At 35.0% G+C, this 26,291-nt stretch overlaps 1 protein-coding gene across 4 annotated transcripts in view; it reads left to right on the forward strand.

The window, feature by feature from the left end:
- Positions 1–26,291, forward strand: part of EIF1AY (eukaryotic translation initiation factor 1A Y-linked) — a 62,738-nt gene that overhangs the window by 14,590 nt on the left and 21,857 nt on the right. The window contains exon 7 of one of the 4 annotated variants that reach the window (XR_010139096.1): positions 21,251–21,687. The exons of 1 other annotated variant lie outside the window; for it this stretch is intronic. Coding sequence is in view for 2 of the 3 variants with exons in the window: in XM_054545333.2 (XP_054401308.1) it covers positions 21,251–21,271 (21 nt within the window). In the remaining variant the exon portion in view is untranslated. Of the gene's footprint in view, positions 1–1,971; positions 2,785–21,250; positions 21,707–26,291 lie in introns of those variants that run through there. 2 more of the 4 variants (XM_054545335.2, XM_054545333.2) reach the window with 2 other exon arrangements.

Here is a 26,291-nt window from a genome sequence, read left to right on the forward strand (position 1 = left end):
ATGGTGGCTCTTGCCTGTAATGTCAGCACTTTGGGAGATGCGGGCAGATCATGAGGTCAGGAGTTTGAGAACAGCCTGACCAACATGGTGAAACCCCGTTTCTGCTAAAAATATAAAAATTAGCCAGGCATGGTAGTGCACACCTGTAATCCCAGCTACTCAGGAGGCTGAGGCAGGATAATCACTTGGACCCAGGAGACAGAGGTTGCAGTGAGCTGAGATTGCACCACTGCACTCTAGCCTGGGCAACAGAGCGAGACTCCATCTCAAAAAAAAATTACAAAGGCTAAACTTTGGAAAGTCTGAGACAGACATAGGTGATACTGATGGTCTCACACTCCATTGAGAGCCATTGTTCTACATCAGGGTTCTCTACAGCTTTTGTTTTACCAACATGTTTATTAAGATTGTTTTCAGACTGTTCAGAGGAGTAGAATGATTTTTAAATTTATTTGTAAACATTCAAATACTCACCAACAAGATTGTACAATTTACAGTTTTTCTTTGCTTCATCTATCACACCCATCCTTCTATTCATCTGATATTACACCTTATATTTTGGCCCATTTCCAAACTATTACTTACACTTTGAGTTAAAGAAAATAAACTGAGTCCATAATTGTATATATGCACTTATAAATTTTTACAACATAAAGTACTCTATATTTATAAAATTTTTTAGTTTTTTTTTCTTCGGAATTGTTTCTGAGTCATAACACTGCTCTAATGTAATATAAATTTTAAAGTATATCCAAAAAGAAAATAAAAAGAGATGAAAATTCCATTGTTCTTGTGATCCCAGGAAATCTGAGACAGGTCTCAGTTAATTTAGAAAGTTGAGTTTGCCAAGGTTGAGGACGCACCCATGACACAGCCTTGGGAAGCCCTGAGGACATGTACCCAAGGTGTTCGGGGCACAGCTTGGTTTTGTACATCTTCGGGGAGACATGAGACATCGATCAATATATGTGAAAAGTACGTTGGTTCAGTTTGGTAAGGGAGGGCATCTTGTTAGCCTTTCTAAAGGAGGCAGTCAGCTATGCATCTAACTCAGTGAGCAAAAGGATAACTTTGAATAGAATGGGAGGCTGGTTTGCCTTAAGCAGTTTCCACCTTGAGTTTTTCTTAGTAATTTTGGGGGTCCAAGATATTTTCCTTTCACATTCTAATATTTTCTTCATGTACCTCCCTTTGGGGACCCTGAGCCAGAGGTTTTTTTGGGGATTAAACAGAATTGGCATTTACTTCATGTTGCAATAACCAAAAGCATAAATATTTCGTTGTAGGTTAAGGGCAAATCTGAACATTTCCACAGTTGGTGGCCTTGGAGGCCTCTTTGGAAAATTCAAAGAACCTATCCAGACTACATAGTGGAACACAAAGCTACATACCCAGATGTTAGAATAAGGATCTAGACATAGCTAAGATTTTTCTCAGGGAGTAGGGGGAAGAAACTTTCTTAGAGTTATGCCATTTCTTTTGGAACTAGGCCCAGTAGGGTAACAGGGGAAGGGATGTAAAGACAATGGCTAATAAAGGAAGTTTAGTTTCTTTTGAGTTTCTTTTGCTTATTAGGAGAGAACACTGTAGACGACTTATAGGTGTTCTAGTTTTACTTCTGTGACTACATGGACTCCGAATTTGGTTAGGACCATATTTATCCCATTTTTAAAGGAATTACATCTATTTTGTCTGTGTCCACCCTCAGAATATAAGATCTGTAATCACTACCACAAAAGGAAGTAAGGACAAACAAAACTTCAAAAATGTTCCGATATATGATATATAATAACATTCTGAAAGAGCATAAAGATTTACTGGTAACACAAAGGAAATGAGAAAAATCTAATATACAGAATACTCAGTTCAAAACGATTTACTTCACAGTTTACCACTGGGAGTCTTTATATGCAGTAGAATGTTGTAGTAAGAGTTATTTTTCTATGGATCTGATGTTCTTTTCAATTACAGATCTAAACTGAACCAAGTGTTTTTACATGACATGTTCTCTGAGGATGGTTCTACAGTTGGGATTTTGGCCATCATCAGTTAAGAAGAGAAATTCATTTAGTGTGTAGTTTCTGAAAGCAAACTGATTTATTTTCATTGTTTTAAAGTATTTATTTCTTTAAAAGCTGATGACACTGAATTATCTTAAGTTAAATGTTAATACTTTATTGTTTCCATGTAATGGAACTTAAGGATAAAAGACCATAATATTTGCTGTTAAAAGAAATAAACAAATGCCTTTCCTACTGTGATAACGTCAAGTAACTGGATATTTTGAATACATTTCTGCCTTGTAATCATTCTGGGTTCTAATAAGCCCTACTTCCACCTAATCTGTTTACAGTCTTTCTGTATGTTTTTGTTACTTAGATGGTCTCATAAGGTTTCGATACAATTTGAAGACAGAAATCTGCATTTAGAATCAGAAAACATGGACATATTTTTCATATTTATCTAGCCATATGTAATTTTATACTAACATTGATAGTTTATAAATTCTTTTCATCCTTTGTGCCTCGATTATTAAGGAAAAAAAAAAGTCCAACATACAGTTTTTAAAGTGTGGCATTTTTGAGTGGTAATTTAGAATGTGTAAGATTAAGAGTTAAAGAAATTGAACAATAAGTGGCAACCAATTATCTTAACATTGGAAATACTGGAGTAACATTTTGTTTTCAAAGGTTATTCATTGTAATCCACTGTTTTGGCTTTCATGAACAAGTAAATTACAATGTATAAATGAAAAACAATTTCATAATAAATTCTATAAACTGAGCCATTCTCAGACTGTCTCTAAACTGCCAAAGGAGGAAGCAACCATACTGAATGGAAAGATAGTTTCAGCCTACCTTCAGTGGCTCACACCTGTAATCCCAGCACTGTGGGAGGCCTATGGGGGCACATCACCTGAGGTCAGGCATTCAAGACCAGCCTGACCAACATGGCAAAACCTCATCTCTACTAAAAATACAAAAATTAGTGGGGCATGGTAGTGCATGCTTGTATTCCCAGCTACTCAGAAGCCTAAGGCAGGAGAATCGCTTAAACCTGGAGGCAGAGGTTGCGATGAGCTGAGATCTCACCACTGCACTCCAGCCTGGGCGACAGAGCAGGACTCAGTCTCAAAAAAAACAAAAACAAATAAACAAAAAAGATCGCTTCAGTTACCTGAATGGAAGAGCCACAACAAGTAATGTGATAAAAAGAGCCATGTGTAGCCGGGGGCAGTGGCTCACACCTGTAATCCCAGCACTTTGGGAGGCCGAGGTGTGTGGATCACGAGGTCAGGAGATTGAGACCATCCTGGCTAACACGGTGAAACCCCATCTCTACTAAAAATACAAAAAAATTAGCCGGGCGTGGTGGCGGGTGCCCCCAGCTACTCGAGAGGCTGAGGCAGGAGAATGGCATGAACCCGGGAGGTGGAGCTTACAGTGAGCCAAGATCGTGCTATTGCACAGTGGCCTGGGCAACAGAGCGAGACTCCGTCTTGAAAAAAAAAAAAAAAAAGCCATGATCAGTATATTTTTGGCTTAACTTTATGTTGTTACTGCATTTCATTGTGCGTACGGATTCATTTATTTATTTTGAGACGGAGTCTTGCTCTGTTACCCAGGCTGGAGTGCAGTGCAGTGGGTCCATCTCGGCCTACTGCAAGCTCCGCGTCCGTGATTCACGCCATTCTCCTGCATCAGCCTCCCTGGTAGCTGGGACTACAGGTGCCTGCCACCATGCCCGGCTAATTTTTTTGTGTGTTTTTAGTAGAGACGGGGTTTCACCTTGTTAGCCAGGATGGTCTCGATATCCTGTCCTCGTGATCCGCCCGCCTCGGTCTCCCAAAGTGCTGGCGGTAACAGGCATGAGCCACCGCGCCTTCCCCTCTCCCCTCCGCTTCCTGCGCCCGGCCGATTTTTTTTTTTTTTTGGATACATACTAGTAAGAATTTATATCATAATCTTCCCTTTTAAAGTTTTGTTCTGATAGTTACAAGGTGAATATAAAGGCTGGACTTGTTAAGAGTTCACTGGGTACTGTTAAATCTCACATAACTTTAAAAGGAGAGTTTTCAGTTAGTTTGTGAAACATTGTATTTGTTCTCCTGAAAATTTTTCCGTAATGAAAATATAAAGGGAATCTGTCATCACATGGTTTTAGTAATACAAATATATATACATGAGAGAGAGAAAAACTTCCTATGGCTTCTTAAAATCTTGCCATTTTATTTCTTTAATGTGAAAACTCTGGATTCAAACTCTAAGGCCAGAAAGTTAGTACATTATTAAATCTAAGAATAAGAAATAAAAGCTCACAGTATATGCAATAATCCCACTTACAGTAACCGCAAATAAAACAAAATAGCTAGGAATACAGCTAACCAGAGAGGTGGAAGATTCCTAAAAGGAGACAAAACTCTGTCAAAAGAAATCAGAGATGACACAAATAAACATTTCATGCTACTGGGTTGGAAAAATCAATATTGTAAAAAATGGCTATACTGCTGAAAGCAATTTTTAGATCAAACTACCAATGCCATTCATTCTTCACAGAACTAAGAGAAAAAAAAAATTAAAAATTCATATAGAAACAAAAAAGTACCCAAATAGCCAAGCAATCCAAAGCAAAAGGAACAAAGCTTCAGGCTTCACGCTGTCTGACTTCAAACAATACTGCAAAAGCAAAGTAACCAGACACAGAAACAGACACATAGACCAATATAATAAAATAGAAAGCTCAGAAATAAAGCCACACACCTATAATCATATGATCTTTGACAAAGCCAACAAATGGGGAAAGGACCTCTTATTCAATGACTGATGCTAGAATAACTGGCTAGTCATATGAATGCAGAATATTAAAGCTGGATCCATGTCTTTCACCATATACAACAATTAAGTCTTCAATCTGGGAAAGCTGACTGGAAAAAAAAAAAAACTCAAGATGGATTAAAGATTTAAATGTAACACCGCACACTAAAAATTCTGGAAGAGAGTATTTCTCCTACTGTGGAGCAAGATTGCTGAATGGAAGGTTCCGCTTATTTTTGCCACCATAGGAACACCAAATTTAATAACTATCTCAAAAATTAAATGAAAAACCTGGTGAGCTCTCACAGTACCTACTTGTAAATTAATACTGCTGGAAATGGAACTAAAGAGAGCAAGACAGACAGTCTTGAGTTACAAACTCCACCTTTACCCCACCCACCAGCAGTGGCCGTGTGGCATGGCCAGATAATGTGTGCTAGTGAAAGGGAAAACAGTGATTGTGAGACTTTGCATTTAGCTCAGTGGTGTCTTGTCACACTGGAAAGCAAAACTGCTGAACTCAGCTGATGCCTGTCTGTGAAGGGAACATTTAGACCAGCCCTAACCAGAGAGGAATTGCCCATTCTAGCAGTCAGAACTTGAGTTTTGGCCAACCTCACCACCAGAAGCCAAAATATTCTGGTGACCTACATAATCCTGAAAGGTAACCTAGGCCACAAAGACTGCAAATCCAAGACAAGTCCTAGTTCTGGGTTAGGCTGAAAACCAATGAACTTAGGGGCCACATGAGACAACAGCTGGGTTGGCTGAGGGAGTGCTTTCACCATCCCTCCCTCAACCCCAGGCAACACAGTTCATGGCTCTAAAAGATACCCCTTATTTCCACTTAAGGAGACAATAGAAAAAAGTAGAAAAGATTTTGTCTTGCATCTTGGGTACTAGGCCACAGTAGGGTAGGACAACTGGTCAGTGTTGTGAGGCCCCACTATTCATAATAGCCAAGATTTTGAAACTACCTCAGTAGCCATCAACAGAAGGATGGATAAAGAAATGTGCTATAGATGCGACAGATTTCTGTTTAGCTATGAAAATAATTAGATCCTGTAACTTGTAACAACCCAGATGGAACTAGAGTTTATTATGTTAAGTGAAATGAGTTGGGTACAGATAGAAAAACTACACATGGTCTCACTTATCTGTGTCAGAGCTGTAAGTTAAAACAATTGATATTGTGGAAATAGAGCATAGAAGGGTGGTGTGTGAGAAAAGGGGGATGATTAATGGATACCAACACTATTTGGAATGAGTGAATATTATCTAGTATATGCTACCACAATTGAATGAGCATAGCTGAAAATAATTGTATTTTTAAAAAATAACTAAAATAGTCAAAATTAATTACACATTTTTAAATAACTAAAGGAATAGAAAGATTGTAACACAAAGGATAAATGCTTGAGGTGATGGATGTGCCATTTGCTGTTATGCATTTCATGGCTGTATCGAAATATCTCAAATAATCCATTAATGTGGGCACCTTGTGTGTACTCCCCCCAAAATTAAAAATTAAATTCTGAAAGACAAGCTAGGAAATACTCTCCTTAATATCAATTTTGGCAAATAATTTTGGGCTAAGTTACATTTAGCAATTGCAACAACAAAACAAATATAGGCAAGTGGAACTAAAAGACTTATGCATGGCAAAAGAAATTGTCAACAGAGCAAACAAATAACCTACAGAATGGGTGAAAATATTTACAAACTATACATCCAACAAAGGCTTAGCATCTAGAACATGTAAAAAACTGAGATGAATCAACAAGGGAAAGCCTCATTTAAAAAAATGGGCAAAGATCATTAACACTTTATAAGATGTACAAGTGGTTAACAAATACATAAAAAAGCTGTTCAGCATCACTAATTGTCACAGAAATGCAAATCAAAACCACAATGAGATATCAACTGACACCAGTCTGAATGGCCATTATTAGTAAGTCAAAAACCAACAGAGGCTGGCAAGGCAATGGAGAAAAGGAAACACTTATAAACCTTGTTGGTGATAATATAAATTAGTCCAGGCACTGTGGAGAGCAGTTTGGAAATTTCCCAAAGAAATCAAAACTGAAGTACCATTCAACCCAGCAAGCCCATTACTAGATGTATACTTAATAGCAAATAAATTATTCTACCAAAAAGACACATGCACTCATATGTAATCACTGCTATTCACAACAGCAAAAACATGGAATCAAACTTAGTGGCCATCAGCGGTAAACAGGATAAAGAAAGTATGCCGTATGTATGCTGTGGAACACTGTGCAGCCATAAAAACAATGAAATAATATTGTTTGCAGTAATATGGATGGAGTTAGAAGCCATAATCCTAATCAAATTAATGCAGAAACAGAAAACCAAATACTACATTTTCTCACAAATTGAAGTTAAGCATTGAGCACACATTGGCGTAAATATGGGAACAATAAAAACTAGATGACTGGAAATGAGAGGTGGGTGAGGGGATTGAAACCTACTTACAGGGTACTATGCTACCCACCTGGGGTGATGGGATTTGTACTCCAAAACAGTATCCCACGATATTCTCATGTAACAAATCTGCACCTGAACTTTTATATCTGAAAGTTAAGATTTAATAATAATAAATAAGAGAAGACATGAATAAATAAAATCAGAAATAAAACTATTACAATGATTAGAATAGAATTACAGAAAATTATTACAGACTGTTATGAGCAAAACTATCAAACTGGAAAATTTTAAATGACATTGATAAATTCCTGGACATGTAAAACAAAATCAGAAAAAAAAATAGATAACCTCAACAGACCTGTAATAACAAAACTGATTCAGTAATAAAATATTTCCAACAAATCCAGAACCAGATGGCTTCATTGCTGAATTCTACTAAACTTTAAATATAGAACTAACATTAATTTTACTCAGTCTACTCAAACAAAATTAAAGAGGCATGGCTTCTCCCTAATTCCATGAGGCCAACATTGCCCTGATACCAAAATTATACAAAGATTTAAGAAAAAGAAACAACTACAGGCCTATATTGTTGATTAGCAGAGATCCACAAATTCTCAACGAACTACCAGCAAAGTGAATCTAATAATACATTTTGAAGATAATACCCCATGATCAAGTAGAATTTATCTGATGAATGAAAAGATTTTCAACATATACAAATCAACATACATCACATTCAGAGAATAAAAGACAAAAATGACATTATCTCAATAGATGCAGAAAAACATTAAATAAAATTTAACATCACTATGATTTATAAAAACACTTTGGCATGGAGTGAATATACTTCAACATAGTAAAGGCCATATATAATAAGCACATAGCTAATATCATGAATGTGGAAAAGCTGAAAACATTTTCTCTAAAAAGTAGAATAAGACAAGAATGCCCTCACTCAACACTCCAGTTAAATATAGTATTACAAGTCCAAAGCAGAGCAACAACACAAATTTAATTCAAATTGAAATAAGGGCAGTCAGATTGTCTCTTTGCAGAAAAATCTAAACCAATTGCATATTGAAAAAACCTAAGGAAGCCTACTTAAAAGCCAACACCTAACACTAACAAAACTAACAAAAAGAGTTTTCTGTGAGATCTAGTAGAGACAGTGATGCCCTTTTTTTTTAATCACTTGTATTTAACTTATTCTTGCAATTTTTAGTCACAGATATTAGGAAGAAAGAAATGCATTGAAATGGAAGGTTTGGACATGTTTTATGTCTTCCAAAGGGAAAAAGTAAAATTACCTCTAGATGCAGATAGCATGTTCTTACATGAAGAAGAGCCTAAAGACTCTATCTGCCTGTCCCATCTCCACAAAATACCCACAAAGCAAAACTATAAACACTAGTAAAGGGACTTGGTGAAGTTCCAGAATACAAAATCAACATAAAAAATTAGTGACATTTGTATACATCAATAACAAATTGTCTAAAAGTAAAATATAAAACATTCTTTGAAAAGAGTGAAAGACAAATGAAAAAATCATTTCATTTGTATTTAAGTACTACAGTTGGAGCAAGCAATAAAAATGTTCAAATTCTAAGAGAACAAACTAGTGAAAAAGTTAGTTTGGAGACTGAGGACTTTGAAGAGTTCCACATACAATGAAGTTTCTAAAAAGCCATCTGCATTTTCAGGGAAGGATACATGCTCAGAAAGTCCCAGTAGTTCTTTCTTTAACCGTTATTTTATCTAAAATGTTCAATATAAGCAGAGACAGTAAATATTGATAAGGAATTGTAAACAACTGTCCAATCATTGAAGAAGTACGCTACAGGGGGAAAAAAAAAAACAAAAAAACAACTCTTTAGACAATGGAGAATATTTTTCTACTTTTTCTTCCTATCTTCCTACAGGTGTGTAAAAAACTTCTGTGAAACCTCAAACTAGTAACAAGCAAAATGAACAAAGATTTTATGACCCTGAGGGACATAAAACAAATAGAAAACCTTCATTATTGTTTCACTTTATTTCTATAAGATGCTTTTCAGCCTGTAGTGCGGGAGTGAAAACAGATAAAACTAGTGGCTTTCCTGATTTAAGGATATGGACATACTGGTACTGGAACCAATCCCTCATGGATACAGAAATATGACTGTATAGACTGTTCTCAAAAACATTAAAAGTAGAGCTATCATATAATTAATCAAGCTATCCTTTTATGTACATTCAAAGAAAAAAATAGTGGAATACAGTTCAGCATTAAAAATAAAATTCTGCTATTTGGGAAAACATGGATAAACCTGGAGAAGACTAACAAGACACAGATAATGCAAATAGAAAAAACACTAATATTGGATGATCACACATACGTGAAGCTTTTATAAGTGAACTAGATGGAAGATAATAGTAGAATGCTAGTTACCAGGGAGAGGGTAGGTGTAGGAAAAATTAGGAGATGTGAGTTAAAGGGTTTTAAGTTTCAGTTATGTAAAATAAATAATTTCTAAAGATAATTGCACAGCTTGGTGACTAGAGGTAATACTGTATGTACTTCAAACATTAAGACAGTAGACGTTAAGTATTTTTTTTTACAAACATAGTAACTTTGGAAATCTAAATATGTGAATTAGAGTGACTATAGTGATTATTTTGCCACAAATATGTATATCAAAACATCATGCTGTTCACTTCAAACATACAATTTCAATGTCATTTTTTAAAAAAATTTATTTGCGTATATTTTCAGCAGGAATACATTTGTCGGTAGTTTCATTTGTTGTTGCGTCCTTGCCTGGTTTGAGTATCACGATAATAATAACTTTGTAGAATGAATTAGGAAGAAGTTTATTCTCACTGACTTTTTGGAATAGTTTTAGAATAAATTGTATCAAGTCTTTTTTGTGTGTTTCTAGAGTTTGGCTGAAAATTCATCCATTCCTGGTCTTTTTTCTTGTTTGGGAAATATTTATTACTTACTTAATATTCCTACTCATTATTTTATTACTGATTCACTCTTGCTACTTGTTGCTCTGTTCAGGATTTCTCTTTTTCACTTGTACAATCTTGGTAGCTTGTGTGTTTCCAAGAATGTATCCATTTACTCTTGTTGTCTGCTTGGTGAGCATACAGTTGTTAATAAAAACCTCAACAAAACACTCTCAAGTAAAATCCAATAATACATTAAAATATAATATACCATGACGAGTGCAAGGTCGAGATATCCAAATGAATAGATGTGATTTACCACATAAACATAATTAAAACAAAAACCATATAATCAGAACAGATGCACAAAGAAGATAATGCCTCACATTTTTTTTTAAAAGGTCATAGACAACAAACTCACAGCCAACATCATACTGAACAGAAAAGTTTGAAAGCATTATGTCTAAGAACTGACACAAGATGAGGCTGTGTCTACTATCACTCCTAATTATCATAGGAATAGTAGTTCTAGACAGAGAAGTTAGGCAAACAATGGAGATAAAAAGTATCCCAATTTTTGAGAATAAGAAAGTTGTGATATACCTGCTTGCTGATAATATTTTATATGAAGAAACATCTTAAAAGTTCCACCAAAAACTGTTTGATAAATAAATTTGGTTTCAGGATACAAAACCAATGTACAAAAATTATAGTGTTTCTCTAAACAAATAATGATTCAAATCATTCACTCAAATAAGCACTCTGACTTACCAGTGCCAGGCGTTTTTTGTTTGCTGAAGCTGTGAAGTATTGTTTGAAGTTGAGTAATGTGATGTCTGCAGCTTTATTCTTTCTGCCTAGGATTGGTTTGGCCATTGAAACTCTTGTTTGATTTTAAATAGATTTCAAAATAGATTTTTCTAATTTCTGAAAAAAGTCATTGATAATTTGATAGAAATAGGATTAAACCTGTAAATTGATTTGGGCAATGTGACTGTTAAAAATACTGATTCTTGCTATCCATAGTATGGAATATATTTTTTAAAATCTCCGATTCCATTCATTAGTGTTTTGTAATTTACCTTGTAGACATCTTTTACCACCCTTGTTAGCTGTACTTATTAATATTTTATTCTTTCTGTGGCCATGTGATAGGATCATATTATCAGTTTGTTTCTCAGCTTGGACCTGCTTGCTTTATAGAAAGCTATAGATTTTTGTGTACTGATTTTGCGTCACAAAACTTTGCCAAAGCTACTTATCAAATTTAGAAGCTTTGGTCACAGATTATTAGGTTTTGAGAATTATCAGTTCATGTATTTTTCTAGGGCTTTTTAGGTATAGAATTGTAAGATCTGCACAAAAGTGTAGTTGGTTTCCTCTCTTCCTATTTGGAAGCCTTTATTTATCTTACCTAACTTATCTGGGTACTATCTTGAGTAAGAGTAGGAATCCTTTACAAAATCAATGTGCAAAAATCACAAGCATTCCTATACACCAATAAACAAAAAGCCAAATCGTGAGTGAACTCCCATTCAGAATTACCACAAAGAGATAAAATACCTAAGAATCCGACTTGCAATGAATGTGAAGGACCTCTTCAAGGAGAACAGCAAATCACAGCTCAACGAAATAAGAGAGGACACAAACAAATGGAAGAAAATTCCATGCTCATGGATAGGAAGAATCAATATCATGAAAATTGCCATACTGCCCAAGGTAATTTACAGATTCAGTGCCATCCCCATGAAGCTACCAATGAATTTCTTCACAGAATTGGAAAAAAACTACTTTAAAGTTCATACAGAAACAAAAAAGATCCTGCATTGCCAAGCAATCCTAAGCAAAAAGAACAAAGCTGGAGGCATCACGCTACCTGACTTCAAACTATACTGCAAGGCTACAGTAACCAAAACAGCATGGTACTCGGTGTTGACCAATGGAACAGAACAAAGGCCTCAGAAATAACACCACACATCTACAACCACCTGATCTTTGACAAACCTGACAAAAACAATCAATGGGGAAAGAAGTCCCTATTTAATAAATGGTGCTGGGAAAACTGGCTAGTCATAGGTAGAAAGCTGAAACTGGATTCCTTCCTTACACTGTATACAAAAATTAACTCAAGATGCATAAGGCTTAAAACCATAAAAAACCTAGAATAAAACCTAGGCAATACCATTCAGGACATAGGCATGGGCAAAGGCTTCATGACTAAAACACCAAAAGCAATGGCAACAAAAGCCAAAATAGACAAATAGGATCTAATTAAACTGAAGAGCTTCTGCACAGCAAAAGAAACGATCATCAAAGTGAACAGGCAACCTGCAGAATGGGAGAAAATCTTTGCAATCTATCCATCTGACAAAGGGCTAATATCCAGAATCTACACAGAACTTAAACAAATTTACAAAAAAAAAAAAAAAAAAAAAAAACCCGTCAAAAAATGGGCAAAGGATATGAACAGACACTTCTCAAAAGAAGACATTTATGTGGCCAACCGACACATGGAAAAATGCTCATCATCACTGGTCATCAGAAAAATGCAAATCAAAACCACAATGAGGTATCATTTCACGCCAGTTAGAATAGCATTCATTAAAAAGTCAGGAAACAATAGATATTGGAGAGAATTTGGAGAAATAGCAACACTTTTACACTATTGGTGGGAATGCTAATTAGTTCAAACATTGTGGAAGACAGTGTGGCAATTCAGCAAGGATCTAGAACTACAAATACCATTTGTTCTACAAATAGAACCAGCGATCCCATTACTGGTATATACTCAAAGGATTATAAATCATGCTACTATAAAGACACATGCACACATATGTTTATTGTGGCACTATTCACAATAGCAAAGACTTGGAACCAACCCAAATGTTCATCAGTGATAGACTGGGTTAAGAAAATTTGGCCCATACACACCATGGAATACTATGCAGCCATAAAAAATGATGAGTTCATGTCCTTTGCAGGGACATGGATGAAGCTGGAGACCATAATTCTCAGCAAACTATCACAAGGACAGAAAACCAAGCATGGCATGTTCTCACTTATAACTGGGAGTCGAACAATGAGAACATACGGACACAGGGTGGGGAACATCACACACTGGGGTCTGTCAGGGGTGGGAGCCTGGGGGAGGGATAGCATTAGAAGAAATACCTAATGTAAATGACGAGTTATGTGTGCAGCAAACCAACATGGCACATGTATACCTATGTAACAAACCTGCACATTGTGCACATGTACCCCAGAACTTAAAGTATAATTAAAAAAAAAAAAAGAATAGGAGTCCTTGTCTTGTTGCAGTTCTTAAACAAAATACTGCAAGCTTTTGCCTTGAGGATGTTGCTCGTTACTATTTTGAGGTATGTTCCTTTAATACCTAGATTTTTTCTTAGGATCATTAACATGAAGGGATGTTAAAATTTATCAGAAGCCGTTTTTTATCCCTTTAGATAATTGATTGAATTTTGCTTTTAGTTGTGTTTATGAGATGAATCACATTGATTGATTTGTATGTGTTGTACCAACCTTTCATTTCAGAGATTAAGCCTATCAGTGGATTAATATTTTGATATAATATTGGATTTGGTTTGCTAATATTTTGTTGAGAAATTTGCATCTATGCTGATCATAATGAAAGCCTGAAATTTTCTTATTTTAATGTTTCTCTAACAGGATTTTATTATCAAAATGCTCCTGGCCTCATAGAAACAGGTGTGGAGGAGTCGCTTCTCTTCATTTTTTTTTCTTTTTTGAAATAGTTTTAGTGGAATGGCATCAACTTATTTTTTATATACGTCTGGTAAAATTCAGCTTGTCCTGTGCTGCTTTTGGCTCATAAGCTTTATTACTGGTTCAGTTTTGTAACTAATTTTTACTTTATTCAGGATTTCCATTTCTTTCTGGTTTAAAGTTGTGAGTTTGCTTGTTCTCAGACATTTATCCATTTTTATAATAGTCTCTGAGGGATTCTTTGTTTTTTTCTTTGGTCAGTGGTAGTGTCATTTCTTAATTATGTTTATTTTGATATTTTTTCTGTGTTAATTTAGTTCGTGACTGTTGATCTTATTCTTTCAAACAAGCCCATGAATTGGTTGATCTTTTGTATGGTGCTTCGCATCTCAATTATGTTCAAATCAGCTCCAATTTTGGTTATTTCTTCATTTCTGCTAGCTTTGTGGTTGGCTTTCTTTTTTTTTTTTCCCCCTGGTTCCCCTAGATACAGTGCTATGTTGTTAATTTGCAGTCATTCTCACTTTTTGATGTGGGCGTTTAACACTGTAAACTCCTTTTAACACTGTTTTAGCAGTGTCTCAGGGGTTTTATTATGTTGTACCTTTCTTTTCATCAGCGGCTAATACATTCTTGATTTCTACCTTATTTACTTAAAGGTCCTTCAGGAACCAGTTGTTTAATTTCCATGTAATTGTATGGTTTTCCACAATATTCTTAGTATTCTTAGTATTGATTTCTTTCTTTCTTTTTTCTTTTCTTTTTTTTTTTTTTTTTTGTTGTTGTTGTTGTTGTTGTTGTTGCTGTGGTTCCAGAGTCTGGTTGGTATAATTTGTTGTTGTTGTATTCTAATTTGCTGAGATTTGTTTTACAGCCAGTTTTTTGGTTGGTTTTAGAGTATCTGCTATGTTCAAATGCGAAAAAAAAATGTGTTTTGGGAGAGTTTTGTAGGTATTAGTCAGGGCATTTGGTCAAGCATTGAGTTCTGATCTTGAATATCTTTGTTAGCTTTCTGCCTTAATAACTGGTCTAATGCTGCCAGTGGTGTGTTGAAGTCTCCTGTTATTATTGTATGGTTATCTAATCTCTTCATAGGTCTGCAGTAACTTGTTTTATGAATCCCTGTGCTCCTGTATTGTGTGCATGTATATTTAGAATACTTAGATTTTCTTGAATTGGACTCTACCATTATATAATGTTTTTATTTTTGGATAATTGTTTAACATCACTTTTATCTGAAATTAGAGAAACAACCCCAATTTTTCAATCCTTTTCATTTGCTTGAAAGATTTTTCTGTTTCTATTTACTTTGACCGTATGGGTGCTAATGCATGTGAGTTGAGTCTCTTGAAGACAGTATAGAGTTAGATCTTGCTTCTATATCCAAGTTATCACTCTCACCTTTTAATTGGGCATTTAGTCCATTTACATTCAGAGTTAATAATGATATGTGAAGATTTGGTTCTGCACCATGTTGCTAGTTAATATGCAGAGTTGATTGTATCGTTATTGCTTTTTAGTGCTAATAGTCTTATGTACTTAAATGTGCTGTTGTCCATACTTAGCACTTCTTTAAGGATCTCTTGTAAGGCAGATCTGGTAACAAATTTTCTTAGCATTTCCTTTTCTAAAAATAATCTTTTTTTCTCTTTCACTTCTGAGCTTAATTTAGCTGGATATTAAATTCTTGGTTGGAGTTTATTTTCTTTAAGAATGCTAAATATATGCCCCAATTCTCTTTGGCTTATAAGGTTTCTGCTGACAGATGAGTCACTTGCCTTTTCTCCCTAGAAAACATTTTTTCTTTGATTTCAACCCAGGAGAATCTGATGTCTACATATCTTGCAGATGGTCATCTTTTATACTATCTTGCAATTGTTTTCCCCATTTCTTGGATTTAAATGTTGGACTCTCAAGTGAGATTAGAGAAATTTAAATGGATGACATCCTTACATATATGTTTTGCAAGATGCTTGCTTTATCTCCCTTTTTTTTCAAGTAAGCCAATGAGTTATAGATTTGGTCTTTTTTCCATAATTCCATATTTCTTGGTGGTTTTGTTCATTCTTTTTCATTTTTTATTTTTTTGTGACTGAATTATTTTAGAGAACTGGCCTTTGAGCTCTGAGATTCTTTTCTCCTGTCAGTCTTTCCTGTAGTAAAAGTTGAAATTCTATTATGATATTCTTGAAATTTGATTTTCAGTTTTATAAGATTTTTTTTATGGTCATTTTTTCTTTCAATTTTCTGTGTCATTTTATTGTATTCCTTCCATTCCTTTGATTGGGTTTTGACTTTCTCCTGAATCTCAACGACTTTTTTTTTTTTAAATCTATATTCTGAATTCTCTGTCTGTTTTTTCAGCCATTTCAGCTTACCTAACAACCACTACTGGCAAACTACTGCAGTCATTTGGAGATAAGAAGACACTCTGACTTTTTGAGTTGCTATAGTTTACATGCTAGTTCTTTATCATTTGTGTGGACTGATACTTCTTCAATATTTGAAGTTGCTGTTATTTAGGTGCTTTTTTTTCATTTCTTTTTTCACGCAAACCACCATGGCACATGTATACCTATGTAACAAACCTGCACATTCTGCATATGTACCCCAGAACTTAAAATTTTATAATAAAAAATAAAAAAATGTTCAGTTTAATTAAAATGGACATTCAAGCTTTGAGTATATTCAAAAGGCCTTTATGTTTTTCTCTTCCTAAATCTTGTTTTCCTCGAAAAGGTTTTTTATTCAGTCAAAATTACTTTCCTCTACTCTGTCTTGCTACTCTTGGTGCATGCATAAAAGACCCTAGAATTACTTCTGGTGGCATGGGACTCCCTGGGAAAACAGAAAAGCTGCCACAAGTTCCATTTTAGGAAAAATATCTGTTGTCCTTATGGAGACCCTGGAATAAAGGTGAATAAGCACCTCTTAAAATCTGCCTTTGTCTTCCAGCTATGCTTGTGTATTAAGCCCTGAAAATTGTTTTCTTAGCTCTGTTCTTAAAGGGACTCATCTGGAGGCCAATAATCCAATTAAGAAATGAGCAAATGTAAATCTTATAACTACTGGATCTTCTTCTGGTTGTCTGTGTGGCTATATATTATTATGTGTGTAATGTCTATTAAAAAGAGCTCTAATTAATTAATTGGCCCAAGAAAAATAAGCACTTAAATATTTTTAAAGAAAATATTAAGCAAAGTAATACTGTGTATATTGCCATTTTACTTTATTATTCTGTTGAAGCAAAATTGTAGGGTTGTATTATATGTGTGTGCTTTTGCTAAATGTCCCAGTTAGCTGTGCTGAGATATAACAGTACTATTTATGGTTTAAGTTTTGATTCTTAGGTATTTTCTCCAGCTTTGACATTGTTTTGCAAAAACGCACTAAACTGTATTGCGCAGTTCAAAATTTACTTAAGGGATCAATCTAGGCATTGTTCTTGGTCTTAAATTTAATAGCAAATACAGGAAATATTCTGTTTCACTATATTAATTTTAATCACATTATATATATATATATCACTCTATTAATTTTCAAGGGTTTTTCTTTCACATTTAAAACCGTGATAACAAATATTCACCTTTAATGTATATAAAGCCTTAATGTCTTCATTAATAATTTTATTATAAAATTTCATAAACCATGTTTTTCAAAATAAGTTTATAACAAATCCAGCTTCCCAGAAATGCTAATAGTTAAGTATGTCAATGTACTAAGTAAATCATTGACTTGTACCCATTGGGAATATTTAGTGTTATTGCCCTTTGCAGTGAAAAAAATAATAAAACCTTTCATTTTTAAAATTAGATTAGAAAATGTTACATAACTTGGGATTTTAATAGTGTATACACTAGCATTAGTTTATACACTACTTTTGCCACTGGGGAGTTCAAGTTGAAATGTCCCTCAGTCATATAGCTGTGGAATACATCTTTCATTCATAACTTCTGCTCAGATAATTAAATATTTTGCCGTGTAGTTTATTTTCACTTATACTTTAAAACAAAAGCAAACTAGTTCAGTTTAATTTTTGTATGTAGAATATTGCACATTTTCTATAAGTGAGTCATTAAGATTAGTATCTATGTAGGTTCAGTCAGATCCAACCATGGGTTCAAGTTATTATACTATATAACCCTCTAAAATACATAGAAGTATTACTACTTTGCCTTTAACAAAACCCAAGACTCTGTTTTAATTTATTAATTCAGCATTTGAGCAACAGATTTTTAATTCCCAAAGTTGGGAAAAAATGAGAAAATGAGGGAAGAAAAAACCAGTCCTTAGTGTCACATTTTTTTCGCTTGGGGTTATAAGTTAGAGTCTCCTTCTTTCCAGAACACTTTATTATAGTACACGTATAGACTTGATTTTTTTGTGTCATTGTATAACTCTCATGCTGAAGGTCTAGCCTAAAAAAGCAAAAGAAAATTGTCTTCATTGTACGAACATATTCATGACTTTAATAAGATCATAAGGGAGCAAAATTTTGGATTCAAGCTGAGTGAAAATACCATTTCAGTGAGCGTGTTCCTAAGATAAACCAGAATTGGTAGTTAATTTAGGCATCTAGAAAATCTCAGTTCCCACTAGTAAAAATATCGTTGAGTGGCTAGCACACGTTGATAAAAATCTGGCATACTGAATAAATAATGTTCATGTGGGAGCCAGGAACTAGGTAAATCTTGCCTTTAGTATAACCTGTGACTACAGAAATAAAGCCAGCACTTTTCGAGCTAATAAGCCTTCACTTGTCAGTATCATAAAGAATATTGCCTAACTGAACTTGCTCCCATTGGTGCAGTACTTATTTCTACCTAACAACTCACCTTCTGAGTTTCCCCAAGTTTTTTTTTTTTTTTTAAAAAGCATTATATTTGAGAGCTACTTCGGCCAAATTACAAAATGTGTCAGTGTTTTTAATTTATAGTGACAGTTAAAAAGAAAAAGAAAAAGAATGAAAGGATTTGCTCCGTGTTTTACTTATGCATAAGTGTTTCTAGCAAAGGAAGGGTAGAAAAGAGTTGAAAATTATTTACAATACTTGCTACTTAGAAATACAGGGCTTTTTGAGGGTAGTATGTATGTTAAAGGTTTTCATTATATACTTATTCCTGTTAAAACAAGCAGTTGGCCAGGTGTGGTGGCTCAGGCCTGTAATCCCAGCACTTTGGGAGGCCGGGGCAGGCAGATCACCTGAGGTCAGGAGTTTGAGACTAGCCTGGCCAACATGGCAAAACCCCATCTTTACTAAAAATACAAAAATTAGCTGGATGTGGTGGTGCACACCTGTAATGCCACCTACTCAGGAGGCTGAGGCAGGAGAATTGCTTGAACCCAGGAGGCAGAAGTTGCAATGAATTGAGATGGTACCACTGTACTCCAGCCTGGGTGACAGAATGAGACTCTGTCTCAAAAATAAAAACAAAAAACAAACAAAAAAACAAACAGGCAGTTTCTTCTTTGAGTATGCTTAAATAACAGTATTCCTAAAATCTGACAAGTACCCTGTTAATTATTTGACATTCCTTGTCCCCAGTACTACAGGCCACTCTTAACATTGCTGCTTGCCTAGATAAAGTTCCACATTTCAAGCAGTGTACATATTTCCCTGTGGTTTATTATAGTAAGGACAGAAACATATGTAAGTAACAATGCCCCTAACTACACTGGAAGAAGTCAAACTTCATCTGCATCTACCAAATAATAATCATAATTATGAAAACTTGACAGGTTTTATATTAAAGTTAAAATTTGCTAAGAGTTACCATGATAACATGTAATTAAAACTGCTGAACATGGATTTACATGCAAGATATATAAAAGGAGTAAAAAGTGTTTTTATTAAAAATTATAAGAAGGCCTAAAAATGTACATTTTGCTTTAGAATAAAAATAGCCTTAAAATGAAATAAAATAAAGCGGATGGTTTAAGCAAATTGTAAAAAAACTGTACAAATTAATCCTGTAAATAAAACTGTGTGTGTAAACATATTACTAAACTCAAAAAGGTATTATATGTTTTTTTTCCTGTTACTTAAACACCACAAGGTTTTCTTAAAATGCTAATCTAATCTACTCTTTTTTTTTTTTTTTTTTTTTTTTTTTTCTTTTAGGACAGAGTCTAGCTCTGTCACCCAGGCTAGAGTTGCAGTGGTGCAATCTTGGCTTACTGCAAGCTCTGCCTCCTGTGTTCATGCCATTCTCCTGCCTCAGCCTCCTGAGTAGCTGGGAAGGTGGGATTACAGGCATCCACCACCACGCCTGGATTTTTTGTATTTTTAGTACAAATGGGGTTTCACCATGTTAGCCAGGATGATCTCAAACTCCTGCCCTTGTGATCCATCTGCCTTGGCCTCCCAAAGTGCTGGGATTACAGACGTGAGCCAATGCGTCCGGCCACTAATCTGTTTGGCAAAACTTGTCAAGGGGTATAATAAGTATGTAAAAATCTCACTTCATATTCAAACTCATTAAAATTAAATAAAATTATCTATAAAGTTTTACAAAAATTAAGGTTAACATTAATGACAAACTAATACAAGGGTAAAATTTAACTTTCTCTCTTAAACAGAATTTTCATATAATAGAAAAGGCTAGTAAATAGTTTTTGCTTTTCCAGATTGTTAAGTCATCATTTTGGCAAAACAAGACAAAAAAACTTATGGTAATCTAATATGCTATTTCATAATATCAAAGATTTTAAATTTTAAACGTATGTAACAGGCTTCCCCAAATCAAACTTTAATCTCAAGATGATTTTTCCTAACCCTTGGCTTTTGGGTGCTGCATAGGACCCCTAAACCATCCAAAAAAGAGATAAACAGAATTATTTGTCAATATAAAATTTCCAAAATAATGTATAATAGGTTATATTTTAGGGAATAATGTTAACATATGTTTCAAAACTGTATGGGATGTCTAAGGTTCTCCTGTCTGAATATGCACTATTAATCACTACTGAGGTTGTTATGTTGGATTATTGTAAACCACAGAAATAACCAAATTTATTTGTCAATTATGTTTCTAACTGTATCCAAACTGGACATTTTGTTACTTACAGACAATGGTATTTTGTTTTAATTCCCTTTGAAACATGGTTTATATTGAAGCTGTGGAACTTTTAACAAGTGCTCTTAGATACAGGTTACAACAACAAAACATACAGAACTCATGAAAAGCTAAAATGCTTATAAATATCAAGCAAAACGAAGAGTAATAAAATGAGCTAAACTAATAGAGAACAAAAACAAATTTTTACCTTTTGCTTAGAACACTGATAATCTTTATTTTATTTTTCAGAGTGAAGAAAACTTGTCTTAAGCTAGCAACAGCCTTTTAACAGCTAAGTAAAGTATATTCCTGTAAATGGAATTTAAACTGTGTTTGTTCCCCTCTGCCTAGTTCCTCTAGAATTCGAAAGCTAGTTATAAGTATTCATAAACTACAACAATATAGTTGTTTACATCAATGCAATAAGAATCTATTTTCTTTTGTAACAGAACACAATGGAAAAAACTGCTTATTTTACCAAGCTTTGACAGGAATGACATGCCCTCCTTTAAGGAACTGAACTTGTGGAGCCAATAAAACTCTTGAAAAACTGGCCTAAATTTCTGTGTTCACAGTCCCTGTACAGGGTTTCCAATCTGTAAACCCTGTAAAGAATGCCACTTTCTAACCGGCCAGGAACCCCAAGTTATTGTAAATCCTCAAGGAGAGGAATTCACCCCTCATAGGTATGTAATGGTACAAATTCATGGTTAGGTTTGGCTTTAATATGTCTTATCTCAAATTCCTTCCATAACAAAGTTCCATCAAAGCTGATTTATTTATTCTTTTTTTTAATTCTGCACTCAGAATCTTAATTGTAAAATAAAAATTCTACAGATATCTGCACATTAAATGGTAATTCACTGAAGAATTTTTATTACTTTTTTATTAAAAGGTAATTCACTGAAGAATTTTTTTTATTATTATTGTACTTTAAGTTCTAGGGTACATGTGCAGAACGTGTAGGTTTGTTACATATGTATACATGTGCCTTGTTGGTGTGTTGCACCCATTAACTCATAATTTACATTAGGTATATCTCCTAATGCTATCCCTACCCCCTCCCCAACTGCATGACAGGTCCTAGTGTGTGATGTTCCAAACTCTTTGTCTAACTCTTCTCATTGTTCAATTCCCACCTATGAGTGAGAACATGCAGTGTTTGGTTTTCTATCCTTGTGATAGTTTGCTCAGAATGTTGGTTTCCAGCTTCATCTATGTTCTTACAAAGGACATGAACTCATCCTTTTTTATGGCTGCATACTATTCCATGGTGTTTATGTTCCACAATTTCTTAATCCAGTCTGTCATTAACAGACATTTGGGTTGGTTCCAAGTCTTTGCTATCGTGAATAGTGCCACAATAAACATATGTGTGCCTGTGTCTTTATAGCAGCATGATTTTTAATCCTTTGGATATATGCCCAGTAATGGGATGTCTGGGTCAAATGGTATTTCTAGTTCTAGATCCCTGAGGAATCACCACACTGTCTTCCACAATGGTTGAAGTAGTTTACATTCCCACCAACAGTGTAAAAGCATTCCCGTTTCTCCACATCCTTTCCAACACATGTTGTTTCCTGACTTTTTAATGATCACCATTCTAACTGGTGTGAGATGGTATCTCATTGTGGTTTTGATTTGCATTTCTCTGATAGCCAGTGATGATGAGCATTTTTTGATGTGTCTGTTGGCTGCATAAATGTCTTCTTTTCAGAAGTACCTGTTCATATTCTTTGCTCACTTTTTGATAGGGTTGTTTGAGTTTCTCTTACAAATTTGTTTAAGTTCTTTGTAGATTCCGGATATTAGCCCTTTGTCAGATGCATAGTTTGTAAAAATTTTCTCCCATTCTGTAGGTTGCCTGTTCACTCTGATGATAGTTTCTTTTGCTGTGCAGAAGCTCTTTAGTTTAATTAGATCCCATTTGTCTATTTTGGCTTTTGCTGCCATTGCTTTTGGTGTTGTAGTCATGAAGTCCTTGTCCATGCCTATGTCCTGAATGGTATTGCCTAGGTTTTCTTCTAGGGTTTTTATGGTTTTAGGTCTAACATTTAACTCTTTAATCCATCTTGAATTAATTTTTTTGTAAGGTGTAAGGGTGGAATCCAGTTTCAGCTTTCTACATATGGCTAACCAGTTTTCCCAGCACCATTTATTAAATAGGGAATCATTTCCGCATTTCTTGTTCTTGTCAGGTTAATCAAAGATCAGATGGGTGTAGATGTGTGGTATTATTTCTGAGAGCTATATTCTGTTCCATTGTTTTATATCTCTGTTTTGGTACCAGTACCGTGCTGTTTTGGTTACTGTAGCCTTGTAGTGTAGTTTGAAGTCAGGTAGCGTGATACCTCCAGCTTGGTTATTTTGACTTAAAATTATCTTGGCAATGTGGGCTCTTTTTTGGTTCCCTATGAACTTTAAAGTAGTTTTTTTCCAATTCTGTGAAGAAAGTCATTGGTAGCTTGATGGGGATGGCATTGAATCTATAAATTATTTTTGGCAGTATGGCCATTTTAACGATACTGATTCTTCCTGTCCATGAGCATGGAATGTTCTTCCATTTTTTTGTGTCCTCTTTTATTTTGTTGAGCAGTGGTTTGTAGTTCTCCTTGAAGAGGTTCTTTACAGCCCTCGTAAGTTGGATTCCTAGGTATTTTATTCTCCTTGAAGCAATTGTGAATGGGAGTTCACTCACGATTTGGCTCTGTATTTGTCTGGTATTGGTGTATAGGAATGCTTGTGATTTTTCACGTTGATTTTGTATCCTGAGACTTTACTGAAGTTGCTTATCAGCTTAAGGAGATTTTGGGCTGAGACGATGGGGTTTTTTAAATGTACAATTATGTCATCTGCAAACAGGGACAATTTGACTTCCTCTTTTCCTAATTAAATATCATTTATTTCTTTCTCTTGCCTGATGGCCCTGGCCAGAACTTCCAACACTGTGTTGAATAGGAGTGGTGAGAGAGGGCATCCCTGTCTTGTGCCAGTTTTCAAAGGGAATGCTTCCAGTTTTTGCCCGTTCAGTATGATATTGGCTGTAGGTTTGTCATAAATAGCTCTTATTGTTTTGAGATACATCCCATCAATACCTAGTTTATTGAGAGTTTTTAGCATGAAGAGCTCTTGAATTTTATCGAAGGCCTTTTGTGCATCTACTGAGATAATCATGTGGTTTTTGACTTTGCTTCTGTTTATATGCTGGATTATGTTTATTGATTTGCATATGTTGAACCAGCCTTGCATCCCAGGGATGAAGCCAACTTGATCATGGTGGATAAGCTTTCTGATGTGCTGCTGGATTCAGTGTGCCCATATTTTATTGAGGATTTTTGCATGGATGTTCATCAGAGATATTGGTCTAAAATTCTCTTTTTTTGTTGTGTCTCTGCCCGGCTTTGGTATCAGGATGATGCTGGCCTCAAAATGAATTAGGGAGGATTCCCTCTTTTTCTGTTGGTTGGAATAGTTTTGGAAGGAATGGTACCAGCTCCTCTTTGTACCACTGGTGAATTTGACTGTGAATCCATCTGGTCCTGGACTTTTTTTCATTGATAGGCTATTAATTATTGCCTCAATTTCAGAGCCTGTTTTTGGTCTATTCAGGGATTCAGCTTCTTCCTGGTTTAGTCTTGGGAGGGTGTATGTGTCAAGGAATTTATCCACTTCTTCTAGATTTTCTAGTTTATTTGCATAGAGGTGTTTATAGTATACTCTGATGGTAGTTCGTATTTCTGTGGGATCAGTGGTGATATCCCCTTTATTATTTTTTGTTGCATCTATTTGATTCTTCTCTCTTTTGTCTTTATTAGTCTTCTTGGCAGTCTATCAATTTTGTTGATCTTTTCAAACAACCAGCTCCTGGATTCATTGATTTTTTGAAGGGTTTTTTGTGTCTCTATCTCCTTCAGTTCTGCTCTGATCTTAGTTATTTCTTGCCTTTTGCTAGTTTTGAATGTGTTTGCTCTTGCTTCTTTAGTTATTTTAATTGTGATGTTAGGGTGTCTATTTTTTATCTTTCCTGCTTTCTGTTGTGGGCATTTAGTGCTACAGATTTCCCTCTACACCCTGCTTTAAATGTGTCCTAGAGATTCTGGTATGTTGTGTCTTTGTTCTCATTAGTTTCAAAGAACATCTTTATTTCTGCATTCATTTCCTTATATACCCAGTAGTCATTAAGGAGCAGGTTGTTCAGTTTCTATGTAGTTGAGTGGTTTTGAGTGAGTTTCTTAATCCTGAGTTCTCGTTTGATTGCAATGCGGTCTGAGAGACAGTTTTTTTTTTTTTATATATTCTTTTACATTTGCTGGAGTGCTTTATTTCCAACTATGTGGTAAATTTTGGAATAAGTGTGATGTGTTGCTGAGAAGAAGATATTTTCTGTTGATTTGGGATGGAGACTTCTGTAGATGTCCATTAGGTCCACTTGATGCAGAGTTGAGTTGAAGTCCTGGATATCCTTGTTAACTTTCTGTCTTGTTGATCTGTCTAATGTTGACAGTGGGATGTTAAAGTCTCCCATTATTGTTGTGTGGGAGTCTGTCTCTTTATAGGTCTCTAAGGACTTGCTTTATTAATCTGGGTGCTCTTGTATTGGGTGCGTATATATTTAGGTTAGTTAGCTCTGCTTGTTGAATTGAGCCCTTTACCATTATGTATGGCCTTCTTTGTCTCTTTTGATCTTTGTTGATTTAAAGTCTGTTTTATCAGTCACTAGGATTACAACCCCTGCTTTTTTGTTTGTTTGTTTTACATTTTCTTGGTAGATCTTCCTCTATCCATTTATTGTGAGCCTATATGTGTCTCTGCACATGAGATGGGTTTCCTGAATACAGCAAACTGATGGGTATTGACTCTTTATCCAATTTGCCAGTGTGTGTCTTTTATTCAGAGCATTTAGCCCATTTGCATTTAAGGTTAATATTGTTATGTGTGAATTTGATCCTGTCATTATAATGTTACCTGTTTTTTTTGCTCATTAGTTGATACAGTTTCTTCCCAGCATTGATGCTGTTTACAATTTGGCATGTTTTTGCAGTGGCTGGTACCAGTTGTTCCTTTCCATGTTTAGTGCTTCCTTCAGGAGCTCTTTTAGGGCAGGCCTGGTGGTGACAAAATCTCTCAGCATTTGTTTGTAAAGGATTTTATTTTTCCTTCACTTGTGAAGCTTAGTTTGGCTGGATATTAAATTCTGTGTTGAAAATTGTTTAAGATGTTGAATATTGGCCCCCACTCTCTTCTGGCTTGTAAGGTTTCTGCAGAGAGATCCGCTGTTAGTCTGATGGGC

The sequence above is a fragment of the Pongo abelii genome, chromosome Y (assembly GCF_028885655.2).
Source record: "Pongo abelii isolate AG06213 chromosome Y, NHGRI_mPonAbe1-v2.0_pri, whole genome shotgun sequence".
NCBI lineage: Eukaryota > Metazoa > Chordata > Mammalia > Primates > Hominidae > Pongo > Pongo abelii.